This window comes from Lathamus discolor, chromosome 1 (genome assembly GCF_037157495.1).
Source record: "Lathamus discolor isolate bLatDis1 chromosome 1, bLatDis1.hap1, whole genome shotgun sequence".
In the NCBI taxonomy this organism is placed as follows: Eukaryota; Metazoa; Chordata; class Aves; order Psittaciformes; family Psittacidae; genus Lathamus; species Lathamus discolor.
This window is the reverse complement of record NC_088884.1, coordinates 156,278,385-156,293,791: the sequence shown is the minus strand read 5'-3', so window position 1 is coordinate 156,293,791 and position 15,407 is coordinate 156,278,385. Positions and strand designations below refer to the sequence as shown.

The following is a 15,407-nucleotide window of genomic DNA, read 5'->3' as shown; positions in this document are numbered from 1 at the left end:
GGCTGCTCTTGATCCCCTAGGAATGCTCTCTCTTACCTGCATGAGATCTTCTTCCAAGATATCCATTTACTGTTTCTTGGTTTAAGCCTCTCTTTAAATTAGCATACCTGTCCCTTTGTTCAAAGGCCTTTAACAACTACCATTAGTAACAATTATTACCAGCTATGGCTTGCTTTTGTAAAATGCAAGACAACCCTCAAAAAAATTAGAGAAAGGCATTGAGCACAAACACAGTGCCTCTCCAGGCACTCTCCAGGACCTGCCACTCCACTTATCCCGAAATTATTTCTGATTAGACAGCACCATTGCAGAACCATGTTAACAGACAGCAAGAACCTCTTGGCTTGAGGCATCTCCTAATCCAACTGCAGAAACTAATGACTGAATTTAAAAAAGAAACCAATGAAAACTACTTCAAAACAAATACCCAGGAAGGTAGCAACTGCAATTCCGAGCATCTCCAAGCACCCCCGGGGGAAAAGATGCATACCCTCTGAAGCAGGTGAAAGAGGTCTGCTGAGTACCTACTTCTCATAATCATTCACTCCTAGGCAGTAGTTGGGGCCATTTCCGTAACCTGTCTTCACATCTCCATGCAAGTTAGAACAGACACTTAGGGCTCAGCTCCACCTTGGTCAGTCTTGGAGCAGAGGGCTATTAAAGTAAAAACCTACACAAAACCTCCAGGTTTATGCAAGCCTTGTGAGCATCATTTAACCAGGACAAATCATTCACAAAGCAATGGATTAACTACCAATGGCTATGAATTTTGTGTGGATTACAGAACAAATTCTTCAATGTTCACTGCAAGAAGTTTGCATTCTTTTACTATGCAAAAAAAAAAAAAAAAAAGGAGCAAAAGACCAGGTTAGTGAATGCACAACTGAAATAATTACCTAAAAAAAGGTTAGGTTCCATGTTAATAAAAAACAACAAAAAAAAAGCCAAACCAAAACATATTCCTCAGCTTTTATTCTCCAGGTAGATTTATTCAGCTTCACAAATGAAAACACAAAACAAGTAGTATTTTTAAACCACTAAAAATGTTAAAAATAAACATACACTGAAGAGGTTTCAGTCTGTTCTGTTAAACAGATTGAAAACATCTCAAAGTTGTGGTTAAAGGCCTGCCAAACACTAAACAGTTGTTTCAAACTATCAATAAACTCAAACTCAATTCTGAAGAGCTGAACTAGTTACCCAGCTCTTTTCAAGCTGGTCTCTAGATTTAAGCAGCAACATTCACAGGAATTATTCTGAATACTCTGGATATCAAATGCGCTTCAAACCTCCACAAAAACAGTCCAGTTCCATATTTTTACTGGATGCTCAGATCTGCCCGCAAGCAGGTCCTGACCTGACACCTGTGGAATGCTCCAGCAGCAGAAGGTACAAGATAAATTCCCTGAAGTGACAGGAGAGATTTCTATTATACATTTGCAGACAGACAAATATTTTTATTTAGAAGGGATCATCCTTTGTCTCAGCCTCCAGTGTCCTGAGGAGGTCACACAGAGTAACTATTGTTCCAGTATGCGGCAATTCAACAACACTATTGCATCAAGTCACTCCTCTGCATTTTCTTACGATTCAAAAGCAAACACCAGTCTCCCCCAGAAAACTTAATGAATTGAATCTGCAGTCCCCAAAAGGAAAACACGTCTTACAGACAACACTTTCAAAACTAAGTAATAATAGCTGTGGCACAAGAGGCTGGAAACAACCTTGTCCCTGCTCCATCTCCAATACATCAGTTCAAAGTCTGCCTCCTAGCAGCTACACGGAGCACATCACTGCTATTCATTTCATCCTCTGGCTTCCTCTATCATCAGCGCTTGATCCCATTTATTAAAATCCAGTGCATCAGCATACCTGAAGAATAGGGCTGGACAGGAAGAGCACTGACTGCACAGGGATCTGGGGAAGTTCTGCTGCTCTTGTGACATGCTCACAAGATTAGTCAAGACTTCCACTTCCTACACCCACATTCCCTCTCCCCTCCTTGGTATGTTTAGAGATGAAGCAGTTACCAAGTAAATATCTCTGCCTAGATGCAGATCCCTGCATCTTACAGTAACTTTATGATTATTCTGATGGTTTAATTTCTTTTCCTCATCTCCCCCATTTACAAAGATTAAGGTGAATTAATTTACGTATTTTGGGATTGGGGTTTTTTCTTAGGAGGAATCATGAAAGAGTTCCCCTGGGATTAAGCTAAAACATTACGCTGTACTCTGAATTTGCTGCATTCTGATGTCATCCCCCCCTGCCTTCAGAAGTACCTCTGGCAGTCAAAACCATAGGCCAAATGCCCAGTACCATCAAAATCTGCTGCCATGCAGAAATTCTATTTTATGGCAGTAGGATTTGGAATACTTCAGAAGATGCCTTCCCCATTATTGGTAGTAGCAAAATCTAACTGATAAAACGTACCTAGCATCCAGAATACCCAATGGAGGATTATAACGAAGCACCATAAATCACTAGTGATGATAGCCCCCACCAGAATAAATACCATAAATATACAGAAAAGTCATCTCCAAAACACATTATATTCAAACCTATTTCAAAATAGACTGTGAAACCATTAATCCTACAGATTCCCTGAGACAGGGAAGCAGGTGGTATACAACCAGGAAAGGTACAGTCTCTAAATGTGAGCTCCTCCATCTTACTTTCTTCCAAAAAAGTGCTAGTCAAACTTCTACGTATTCAATTATATTATCCATACCGATCAATAGGCCCATCAGGAAAAATACTTGCTTCTGAAGGAACACACTCTATTACAATTCACCAGTAGCCCATTCTGAACACAAGCACAAAAATGATAGAGTAAGCTACTGAAACTAGCAAAAAACTATTTGCAAAGTACAAATATACAATAAGGACACAGTGCTGACTTTAACTGCATTAGATGCTACTGATTTGTGAGTCCCATTGCCATGCGATAGGCTTAGAAAGTTCCCTTATCACAGAAAAGTCCCAGAGAAATAGATGCATACACTGTTTGATTCAGAGCCTGGATGCTGAACAGGCAGCAGAGAAAAAGGAACAGTATATCAGAAACTGAATTCTACCATAAAAAGATGAATTTTCCATTTGAAAGTACATTAACATGAAATCTATTCAATGTTGATAAAAATAATGACAAAGCTGTATCAGCAATGATTTCTTCTGTGTTTAAGATTACCAGTATTTCTTTTTTGTTTATTAACAGTTTGTTATTTGTTCCTTGGCATGGAACACAAGCAAGTAACAAAGTTCACTGAAAACTACCCGTAATTTGTTACTGTATTTTCAGTTTCTTAATATCTACATTATTTTCCTATCGGTTAACTAGCAACAGTATCAGACAAGTGTGCATTCTCCAACAGCACTCACCAGGGTTACGGCTACAGGCAAAACCCATAAAGCCGGCATAATCTGAACTTTATTCTGCAGTATCACCGCACCTCTTCAAAGAAAACACACAAAAAAAAACCGAAAAACATCAGCAATACTGGCTGTGATCCGGGAGAATGCACTGTGTGCAGGAGAGGCTTACAAAATTAAGACTTAACACAGTTACTTAAAACACAAGGTGAAATGGGTATCAGTAACAGACAGGGACAAAAATGAAATCAAATACCTCATAAAGTGAATAACTGGCTGCCGGGCAAAAAAAAAGGGATGCTGTAGATGTTCAAAACGAGTGATGCCCTTGATATACGAACCGAACGTCACATATGAGACACGATCACTCTCCAGACAGTTGTTACTTAACTCGTGCCACAGAACGATAATTTAATTACAAAGCAAGCTATGATTCCTGGATTCCTTCCAAGAATTTCAAAGCGAGAAGAAAAGGGCGGAAAAAACGCACCCACCGAGCACCATTCAACTACGTATTTAAGTTACGAAGTTCGCAGGTGCAGGCGGGCAGCATTAACAGCAGACCGGGGACACCCGAACCGCCTGTCTCCGGATGCAGACCGCCGAACAGCCGCCCGCACTACGGCTGCCGAGACCCGGGAGAGGGAGAAGCTGCCCCAGTGCCCGCCGGCAGCTCCACAGCCGCTCCGGAGGCTCCCGGGTGCCGCCGTGCGCCCCGGGCCGTGCTCCGCCAGGTCCAGCCCGCACCACGGCACACGCTCTGCTTTGTCATCTCTCCCGCCGCAGCGGGCGAGCGCTCCGCGCACACCGGTACGAGCTGCGCGCCCGCCCCGCTGCCTCGCACACCCCCGCGGAGCCGCCACCGGCCGCGGTCAGCGCGACCCTGCGAAAGGGAACCGCGCCGAGCCCCGCTCCGCAGCCCCCGGCTGAGCGAGGCACCGGTGCCAAACGACCCGCGGCTGCGCGCCGGGTCCGCGCTTCGCCATCCCGACCGAACGGGGCGAGGGTGATCCCGGGTGAGGCGCCCGAGGTAGCGCGGGGCAGCGAGCACCCGGCGACTCCTCACAACTTACCTTGGGTTTGTACAGCCACTTTCGGAACCTGTTCATCATCCCCGCGGCCGCTGCCACCCCGCCGCCGCCGCCGCCTGCCGCTGCCACGGGGGATACCGGCTCCCCGCCCGCGCCGCTCGGGGGACCGGCGCTAAGCCCTGCCTCTCTGCCGGCAGGCAGAGCCCGGACAGGACTCCTCCGCCTCCGCCGCCGCCGCCGCAGCCGCCGCCGCTCCCGCTCCAGCCGGCGCGGGGCGCGCGCTCCCTCAGCGCAGGCAGCGTCCGCCGGCACCGCGCGCTGCGCGCCCCGCTGGCAGCCCCCAAAACATTGCGCGGCCGGCAGCGGCGCTCCCCCTACCCGTCCCACTCCGCGCATGCGCGGCCCCGGGCCCACGCTCAGCCTCCCCTCGGCCTCTCGAGCCCGCCACCAATCGCATGGCGGCCAGGGGGAGGAACCCTGGTGGACTCGCCCCGCCCACTCGCTGCTCATTTGCGTAACAGGGGCAAGCCGGTGAGGAGACTACATGTCCCAACATGCCTCGCTGCGCAGCTGGAGACACCGCGCAGCGCGCCTTGCCTCGGGGCATGCCGGGATTTGTAGTCTTCTCCCCGGCTGCTCTGAGCGAGGTCGCTTCGGGACAGGAAGCCTCTGCTGGTGACAGCCGGCCCACCCGCGCCCGTGACCACAGGCTGAGCGAGTCACAGCTGCTCCCGAGCGCAAAACCCGAGGAGGGGCGTAACGAATTGCCTGGCAACGGCGGCAAACAATCGCAGCCATCTTTCTTTCCGGCCGCGTAGTTCTTTGCCTCCGGTCTTGCCATCCTGCGACACTGAAGTGGGCGTGCGGGAAAACTACAGCTCCCAGAAGCCCCGGCGCCCCTTCGCAACAGCGCCGGGCCGGTCCGCGCCACGCCGCCCGCGGCCGCAGCGGGGTCTCCGCGGCTGGACGGGCCGCGCCGCCGCCGAGAGAGGGGCGCCGGGGCCGGCGGGGCTGGCAGGGGCAGCGAGGTACGGGTCGGGAAGCGCCGGGCTGAAGGGCAGCTGCGCGCTCGAGGTTCACCTCAGGCGGCCGCGCCCGCCCTGCCCTGGGGGTTGCACCGCTGCGGCGGCAACACCTCAGCGGGAGCGGCTGTAACATCCCAGCAGGAGCGGCTGCAGCCGGCTGTGACACCTCGAAACAAGGACGGGTGAAATGGGTGATGTGTGAAAGTGTCAGAACCCCGGGCAGGCTCTTCACTTGTTTATTGTGTGTTTATAAATACAACAGAAAAGGTCAACGGGGCCTGTGTCGGTCTTTGCTCCCAGAGCTCTCATTAACTGTTGTGATTTCGGGCAGGCAGCCAGCCTTGGTGTCCTTTGGCTTCCCGATCTCATAAATATAATACACTTTATTTAGAGAGGGTTTTGCACAATTAATATTTTATTGTAAAGTTCCACGAGATACCAGATAAATGCCGTGTGGAGTAAAATATTTGCAGTAGGTCTGCAAAACCTACTTTGACATGCATGCAAATTAAAAATAAACTGAAGATCCAGGCCGTAGCTCCTCAGGGTGAATGCTTTCCATCTGATGCTTTGCTGCCCTACAGGAGGAATCTGTTGCAAAGAGGACCTGTGCCCAGAACTGCTCCTTGCTATGCTCAGGTGGCAGTCAGCAGTGCAGCAGAGTAAACCAGAATGGCAGGAGGCAGCCACTGGGATAGTTGTACCCTGTGCTCAGTGGTTCTTTTTCTAGCACACAGCTGGGTGAAATCCCCATCCCATTTTGAGCAGTAGCGACTTGAGCTGACTGAGTTTTGCAGGGAGGCTTAGTTCTTTTTAAGGACAGCTTTCATCAGAGGAAAGGCAATCACAGTGCTTGTAGGCTAGCAGCACAGGAGCCAGTGTAAAACCTGAAAGCATCAGGTCATTGAAACCAATCCCTGCAATTATGGGCAAGCTCATCCTACGCAACTGCTTGCAAAATATCTCCAAGCTCCATTGTAAAATAAGCCTAAATTGAGGCCTTACTTCCTGTCAGTGAAATCCTACATCTGACAATAAAGTTTCTACCTTCTACCAATGATTTCATACTTCTACCAATGATTTTGTATAGTATAAATGATAATGTATAGTATAAATATAATGTTTATACATAGAAATTAGAATATTCCCCTAAATGTCTGTGTGGAAATAAGGGTGCATGTCATAACACAAAGCATTTTGTTCCCGATGTGTGTGTTTTAAAACACTGATTATAATAATAGCAGTTTGTTTAAATACAGTCACAAGTGAGGTTCTTTTTATTGAGAACCCCATATGTTCAGAGTTCTCAAAGCATTACCATATGACTTAGTTTTCATATTCCAGTTTTATGGATGGGTTTAATGATTAATGAGGGGAAGGGTGAATATCAGCATTTACAGAGCATGAGAGCTCAAACTTATTTCTATTATGCCTTAAGAAGAAATGTTTCTCAGTGGCAGAGCTGCTGGAGCTTGAATTATGATTTAGCCTGAATGAGTACAGAGGTATTTCTCTCTCCCTTATCCAAAATCCCTAGTGCGTGTAAGAATTTTGACAGGTACAGAGAAACAGATCACGATTCTCAGAAGAGTGGAAAGATGGTGATTCCCCCTGTGACAGAGATGTGGTAGCACTTCTGGTTTTTATTTCCATCCCTTGGCATGATCCAGCCCTGTTTTGCTTGGCTTTGTATTTTAATTAGATATTTTGTCTTGATCATACCAAGTAACTAAATGTCTGTATCAAACATAATCAGACAAACTCTTTTTTTCAGTGCTTTGAGGTTAATAACTAAAACCACTGTTAAGACAGTTATTATTGAGTATGATAGTGCTGAAAGGCAGAGTAAGAAAACACTATCTCGAAATGTTATGATATCCTTTTAAAACAAGAAATGTATTCTCTTTACCACAGTGGGAATGAATCACCTTGATCAAGCATTCTTTTCTAACATCAAAATATGATGACATATAAAATGGGAGAACGATTTTCAAAAATATATTTTTATTTTCATCATGGAAAATTACTTCTGTGCTCATTTTTTCCCATTGCTAAACCAGATTAATGAGTTTCAGCCCTGATCGTTACTGTCATTGGTCTTTCATACACAACAACATGTGCATGTAGATGAACAAATGCATTGTAGTTCTTGTCATAGGAACATTAAAATCAAGGTAGCCAGTTCTGCAAACTCTCATGCATACAAGTAAGACATCATTTGATATAGATGTAATCCAGTCATTTCACACACAAAGCACCAAGCAGGAAAGGTACCCAACTGCTGAGCCTTCAACAACCTTGACAGTGGCCTAGACTACTGATATGTTGCGATTGCTGCCCAGCTGGCTGACCAACACTGTTTATTTGCTTCCTTATAATCCCTCTCTATTCCTATTCCTTTGTTGTTTTGGAAAATCAGGCTGCTAATAACAACATGTGATAAATTTAAGACTAAACTTTTGCTTTCAGTTGCATCTCATTTTGAAGAGCAAGGTATTGAATAAGACCTTTATAGCACACATGAGAAAAATTATGCTTTTCTTATTAACTTTAATTACGTTTCATCAAATAACCTGATTCAGAAACCATTTTAGGTACCATCAAAAAGATCATTTCGAGGCACTTGCAGAATAAGAAATATGTAATTATGTCTACTATTTTATTGATGTTTGCACTGTATTCTCATTTCTCCAGTTAGCTGTTCCACATAACCGTGATTTTGAAAGCTTGACCTAAATGTTCTCTTCTACATTACTGCAGTATATCTTCTCTATGAGCCTATCAACATACATTATGCTACAACTGAAGGAAGCATGAAAAATTAATTATTTACTATATTTATAGGCTTCTCCATGGTGAAGATGGTCAGCCATGGAAAACATATTGCAATAATAATCCAACAGCTTGACAAATTTAACCCTGAAATTCAGAGCATGGAGGATTTCTTGAATGAATCAGCTAAACTGTTGAAGGTATATTAAGTTTCACTTCATCTTACATAGCATACTTTAGTTTACTATGTGATTTTAAATATAAAGGTATCTGTTTCCTAACATGTTGTGGTAACTTCCTTTGATTTCTCTTACAAATTTCATATGGTTATCACCAGAAAACAAGGAAGTAAAGATCAAAGAGGTCAAAAAACTGCTTGGGTAGCAATAAAAAGAAGGGAAAGCAACAGCAGTCTCAAATGGATCTGAAAGTGATAGGGAAAGTTTCTCATCCACTTTGGACTAAGGACTAAGCTGGTTTATAGTTTCATATCTCAGGTTTCTGTCAGCACCACCCATTTTTATGTATGAATGCAGTTCAGAAGCTGGCTCAACAGATCAGGTATTCTTGCTTTGAGGACATGAGTGACCATCAGAAGAGTGGGATAGAACACAAGTGACAGTAAACCAGCTGATTTTAATCTAATACTGCAAGTAATCAGACCAAGATTTGCCAATATGCAGCTATACTGGCTGAAGTAGTTCCTATCTTTTCCTAACTGTAGCCTCTTCCTGCCTCTTGGTTCTCAGTGCCACCCTGACTTGGGCTGATACAGCTACTGCGTTGAATTTGCTTTACAAAATCATTAAGGGAGGACAGGAATATTACTTAGATTGCTATTGCCTGTGTATGCCACGTATTATCAAACTACATTGGTGGGACTCTGATTCTACACTGCCATGTAGCTCCAGTGCTCACTTCCACTTCTGGCAATAAGGTCTAAAATTCTGCTGTTCCAGTTACATAGTCTTTTACATTGATTTTACATATATATAAATGACTACAAGAATACAAAACTGTGGAGGTGTGATATGAAAATCAGAGGCTGAGCCACATTTCTTGGGTCCTTACTTTCTTAAACAGTTTCCACTCAGGCCTCTAGTTTCTGCAGCTGCCCTCTCGTCTTGTAGTACTGCATAACTCTGTGCATTCATATGCTGAATTACATCAAGGAACTGATCCAGGTTCAAAGTAATATTTTTTCACTAGGCAGAGAGCAGGTAAATTCAGCTACTTCTGCTGCCAAAATAAATATTTATAAAAAATTAGTATTCATAACATTGTTCTTCTCAGCCCAGGAAAGGTGATACAAAGACAAAAGAAGCAGTAACTCTATTAGAGAAACATGAATGTTAAATTTCATAATAAACCCTTTCAAAAGGGGGAGGGCAGAAAGGATAGCTGATGCCAAAGGTAATGCAGAAATCTTTCTCTGGGATAGCTTCAGCTCACTTAGTACGTAGTATTTTTGCTGTGGATTTATCCAAGAAAGTAAAAAATAAGTTCTGTGTTTATCTAAAATTCAGGTTTGTTTCAGTACCAAATGGGTGGTTATAATTCATCATGGAAAATTCACTTAATTTCTTTCTTTTCTGTTTCATAATAGGCATATGATCCTAGAAATACTGTAGCACAATTTCCAGGCTTGGCCACTGAACAACCTGCCATTATTAACAGACCCATGCAAAAGCTTCCTCCAGTCTGCATCCTGATTAATGCTATCACTTTAAATCACAGACAAGATTCAAGCCTGTGTGTCTCATGGTAGCAGCATGACAAATATCAAACCTGGTGTTGTATGCTACTGACCAGACAAAAATCAGGAGGGTGAGATTCCATGAGCATAAATCTAAGTAACTGCAAGACATGTCTCTCTTGATATTTATTTACTTACTCAGGTATTCATTATATCAGACTTGTCTTTTCTACAAGTTACCATCCTGTCTTCTATCAGACTTTTCTAATTAATTACTTAATTAGTTTTACATCCCCCCAAAGTATAATCGGATCCCAATCATTATCAACACTGTACATTTCATTCATATTATATATCTTCATTTTATTTGGATGTTTTAAAGTCTTTATAACCTTCTAATACAATACTTTGATCATTCACTGAGAACAACGAATAGAAATTCTTTTCATGATGTAGACTTGTTCTTCTTCCAGGAAGAAAATACACTTTGACTTGTAATTCAGTTATTTACAATCTTCATGTTTATTGTATTGTAAGTTATTGTGTTTCTAACATAATACTGGACTTGGTGTCAGTGAAAATCTTTTCAATAAGAACATAGGTTCATTAGTAATATGATACGTTACTCCCACTTGCAACAAACCTTCACCTTAAATCATGAAGAATCATCTTATGTTCTTGAAGCCTCCTAAAAACAAGTAATAAGTGCAAATAAATGCTTTTGCTTCCATGTTGTGGCCTTGTTGCTATTAAAACAGAATTCAGTGTGAATTATCCTGAACAACATATTAACTTAAAATAATTATTTTAGTCTCTCAGTTCTTTAAATTATTAGTATTCCCATTCAAATTTACATCTCTATTTCTGTTCTTCATTTAAATATCCAGACTGCTTCTCCTTGTTTATCTTCGTAAATGTTTTTTCAGACTCCTTTCATCAGACTGATGCCCTCCAGATAATATCCTTTTCTTGTGTACTAAATGTCCTTCTTTTTATTAAATATTCTTCAATTAAATGAATAAAAATTACTCATATCCAGAGTGATCCTCCATCCAGCATATACTGTACATCAGGATACATTTCATCTGACCATTTATAGAGATGGACTGCGTCCATTGTACCTAACTGAGGCATCCCAGGCATTTTTTCATGCTTGTGACTGTTAGAACCAAGCTTTTGCTATGATGACGCAGATTTTAACACCAAATTTACCAAGCAATGTTTGTGCCTTTCTCTATGCAAATTACTCACTTTATTTTCAGTGGAATCATTTGTTTCAATTACAGTTGCAGGATCAGACCCATCACATTGACCTTTATACATCCCATCTACTGAAAAGCTTCCATAAAATCCTGCCACCCCAAATTCACTGCTTTCCTCCTTTATCCCTCTCATGTTGATAGCAAGATGAACCTATTTATGAGTTTTCCATTTTGCAAGAACATGGTGTAATTTGGCATAGTTCTCCCTAGCTCTCATTTGTGTTGGTTTAGCTGTGTGCCTCACACATGCCCACTCAACTGTGAATAAAATCCCCAAATGTCGAAAGTCAGAGATTTAGTTTTAAATCTGAAAATACTCCAATGCAAGATTATTTTGATCCTTGTGTTGAAAAAAATCCTATGAAATTACAGAAGTCTAATTTGTATTATTAGTTACTGACATAAATGCAGATCAGATTCTTTCTAAGGAAAAGATGGAGTCTGATTTTTCTGCAGTGTCCCACTCATGATTTCATATTAAGTACAAGGGAAAATAACGTTAACTGCACCTCTTCAAGATGGTCCGCATTATCACATGAAGATGAAAATACTAGTTTGTGACTGCAACATGGACTGTGAATAACAGAAGCAGGACATTTTCCTACACATACCCTAAGATCCCAGGTTTTTTTCCTCTATGGAAATTACTGGAAATATTTTCACTGACTTCAGAGGGAAGGAGGACACGGTTCTGGCAACTGATTCAAAAGTCAGTGAAGTCAACAGCAATATTTTCTTTCATTTCCCCAGCATTTTGATTAGGCCCTTGGAGAGGACTAGCACTGATATCTAAATTACTATAAATTAATCAGACTGTATCTGCAAATGTACACATTCTGCCCAGTAGCAGACAAGCTAAGTACATACTATTACTCAGTTCTCTTGGGAAGTGGAAGCTATTTTATCTTTTTATTAATATTATCTTCTTTCTAAAATGTTTGTTTCACTTTAAACTACATCCTTATCCTGAAAAGTCTCAAACAAGGCATGGCTGATGTTCCTTTCCTTCTCTCCAGACACAAGAGCTTTTCGCTCTCTCCTTACCCATCCTTTTTTGATCTCTGACCCTTAAATAGGTCCTGTTGTAACCATTCTTATTACCACATACCCATGGTGGCAAAGCCTGCTTTTTGCAGATACTTTTCCATTTAATTCATGCTACACATTGCAAATTGTTCGTGTAGAATGTCCTATGCTTAAGCTTTCTTACACAGTCTTTTCTCTCCTTGAAGAAACCTGACTGGTTCCCAGTTACAGCTGTGTTGGGGAGCAAAGAAAATATGTCCATGGAAGTGGGCTAAGGGCACTAGGGATTTCAAAAAAGGTGAGAAAATGCCAATCAGCACATATTCAGTCAAGAATCACTTTTTTTTTTTTACAGGATCATTAAGGATAATTTCAGGCAAGATCATTCTTTTACACCTTGGAAATCGAAAAGAGCTGAAATTTAATGCTATAGAGAGATTACTGTCAGATAATTGTATGGGAATGGCATTGTGATCGCATATAACTAATTATATCCAATGCAGTCATTGGTCACCGGAATAATATATGGGCTTCTAAGCACTAAAAATATAGGACCATCCAGTATTCATGCACAATAAACTTACTATGCTTCGTGCTTACTATGCTTTACACAACAAAACAATAAGCTGTAATATTAGAGATAGAAAAGTTGTTTCCTGAGCACAGCATAGGTGTATTTTTCAAGATCTATTTTTGTCTTCTGATAAATTTCAGTATTTGATGCAACAGGAGGTGATGTTTGCTGCACGTGTTACATTCGCCTCTGAATTGTCTGGCCTTCCCGATGCCGAAGGACTCACACAACATACTTACAAACATAACTAAGTGCTAGTTGTTTCAGAGAAATACATGAGGTAAAGTATACTTTAAAAGGGAAGAAGATGGTCAGATAGGCAGAACAAAGGCTCACCAATTAGCATTTATTAATTGTTGTTGACACTAATGACTTAGTGTGTCACCTGGGGCAAATCTCTTATCTGCCCATATTCAATGTTCCTGCATTTACAAAATGGTATTAGCCAAGGGGAATCTCATTAAACACAATTAATGCTAGTTTTGACAGCCTCATACAAAAGGTGCTATAAATCTGTCATCATACTGTCCTGTTTCAGGATCATTTGACCCACTGACATAAAATGCAACATAAGGCCACACAGAAAGAATACACTTAGGAACTGGTGCTAGAAATTGTACCTACTCAGTGTATTACTTTCCCAAAGCAATATAATTTCAGATACACAGATATTGTAAATATCCTTGAGGAAATTTGTTCAGGACATATGCACTTCCCATGCAGAGAGTATCCTAAATGTTTTAAAGCACTGTTTATTGATCCACTAGATTATCAAAAGGTCTTAACCAACAACTGGTTCACCTTTGAGATTTCTTATCCAAGTTTCATCCTGCCCAATCTTGTTTAGTTTGAGTTCTGATGAGATCACTTCCTTAGATGACACAGCAGCAGGCTGATAAGCTATTCTCAATTTCTATATATAGCAACTTAACAGTACCATTTGTAGTTGAAAGCAGATCTAATTGATAATATTTAGTGACTAGACTTTGGCTTGAGTTCCACAGAATGATCAGTCAGTACTGATGCTGGGGGCACAGTTGTGCCCAGGCTGCACCTCCTGTCACCTTCTTGCTTAGCTCAAGGCCATGTAGTGGGTATGTACTTTCTTACTTGAGTAGGCAAGAGTAAGCAGTTATTTCTGTGTTTGTCCTAACAACTAACTTCTGACTTGCTAACTCAGAATGCTAAAAGTACTCTACTAGAGTAGAGTAAATGAAAATATGCAACCGAATTTTTATAATGTAGTCTCTACTGCGTAGGAGATATGATTTGGGCGCTGGTGTCATCTTGTTACCTGTTCATCTACTTCCGATCATCTCTCCAAAGTACATTTGAAAAGCACTCGTTTGTTGTCACACTTTCCACATGTACAATATATCAAAGTACTCAGAAGGTGAATTCAAAGATTATAATCAAATAAAGAAAATAATTTATATTCTAGCTTTCTAGTGGAGATAGTTGTGAGAGGTTTTGTTGGGCTTGTTTCCAGCTGTCTCGTTCAGTTTTACTATGGGCTTTCTGTTTATTATCAGAGCTACTGTTGTCTGCAGATTGATCTATTCATGAACAATGGCATTTGTCTAAACCACGACAGAGACCCATTGTTTTAGACTCAAAATGTCACAATCCTACTTCTACTGGAACTACTTCATCCTCTGTCACATTGCTGTTCAGGTATTTAGGTTTGCTTTTGTCTTTTGTGTGAATTTTCAGGTATCTCAGATATCAAATACAGGATATATATTTGAACATTTAGTGGGGGGTTAGATTTCTGGATTTTCTCTGCCAGTTTTACGGAAGAACTTTCATGAATCTTTATCCAGAAAAGATATATTTGGGATGGACTGTGTGCCTCACAAGAATCCTCAGTGCTTAGCAAGATGGACTCCATGCTTTCCATCAAATTCATTTTCTTGTGTATTTTCAGATACGTTCAGTCTCTTTCCTCTGCCCTTCCATTTGTGTCCATCCTACATTTAAGCCCTTCTTTATCTCCTCTTTTCCCCTACTTTCCTTTTCACTCCTTTCTCTGTGCTCCTTCTTTGCCACCTCACTAAAGTTGGCTATTTTCCCAAATGCTTTACCATTTATCATGTCAACCACAACTTGCTGGTTCTCTCTCTCGAGTCCCGATTAAGAATGTAGGTGATTCTCAGCATAAGAGACTGAGTGCTTATTCACACTCAGTCTTTAATGCTGCTCAGCAGACTTTGTGAAGCTTCCGTCTTTCCATGTAATGATTAGTTTGGTTACATGCTTGTTTCTTCTTACCCAACATAGCTGGGCTACAGAATATATTGAAAGTCATATCTGATTACTTCAGTTACAGAAATAGAACTTTTCTGTCATTTTAACTATCATGAGCCACAAGCTGAGCTTGATTCTGTATCATTAGTAATATTGTCTATTAAGGTTCTGCTACAGAGAAAGTCAGATATATTAGTGTAACCCCAATGGCAACAAAGGAATTATAAGGATATATGTAGGTCTAATTTTACCTGCCTACATGTGTGTGCATATATAAATATATTTGGATATGGTGACAATTATATGAAGACACTATTTTTTTTTCTAGTGATGATGCACAAATTGGAAGGAATGAAGCCTGGCTTTTGAGCAGGAATAGTAAAAAAGAATTATGCTTGCTCT

At 41.5% G+C, this 15,407-nt stretch overlaps 2 protein-coding genes across 5 annotated transcripts in view; one reads left to right on the top strand and one right to left on the bottom strand.

Annotated features, from left to right (window-relative positions):
* ZFYVE28 (zinc finger FYVE-type containing 28) overlaps nt 1-4,778 on the bottom strand; it is a 150,095-nt gene extending 145,317 nt beyond the window's left edge. For all 4 annotated transcript variants that reach the window (XM_065660640.1, XM_065660646.1, XM_065660648.1 and 1 more), the window contains exon 1: nt 4,446-4,778. In XM_065660640.1, coding sequence (XP_065516712.1) covers nt 4,446-4,484 — 39 coding nt within the window. In that variant the 5' untranslated portion in view covers nt 4,485-4,778. The remainder of the gene's footprint in view (nt 1-4,445) is intronic.
* A 572-nt stretch (nt 4,779-5,350) lies between these two features.
* The window catches only part of CFAP99 (cilia and flagella associated protein 99), a 53,078-nt gene continuing 43,021 nt past the window's right edge, over nt 5,351-15,407 (top strand). The window contains exons 1-2 of the mRNA XM_065660611.1: nt 5,351-5,431; nt 8,273-8,400. Coding sequence (XP_065516683.1) covers nt 8,281-8,400 — 120 coding nt within the window. The 5' untranslated portion in view covers nt 5,351-5,431; nt 8,273-8,280. The remainder of the gene's footprint in view (nt 5,432-8,272; nt 8,401-15,407) is intronic.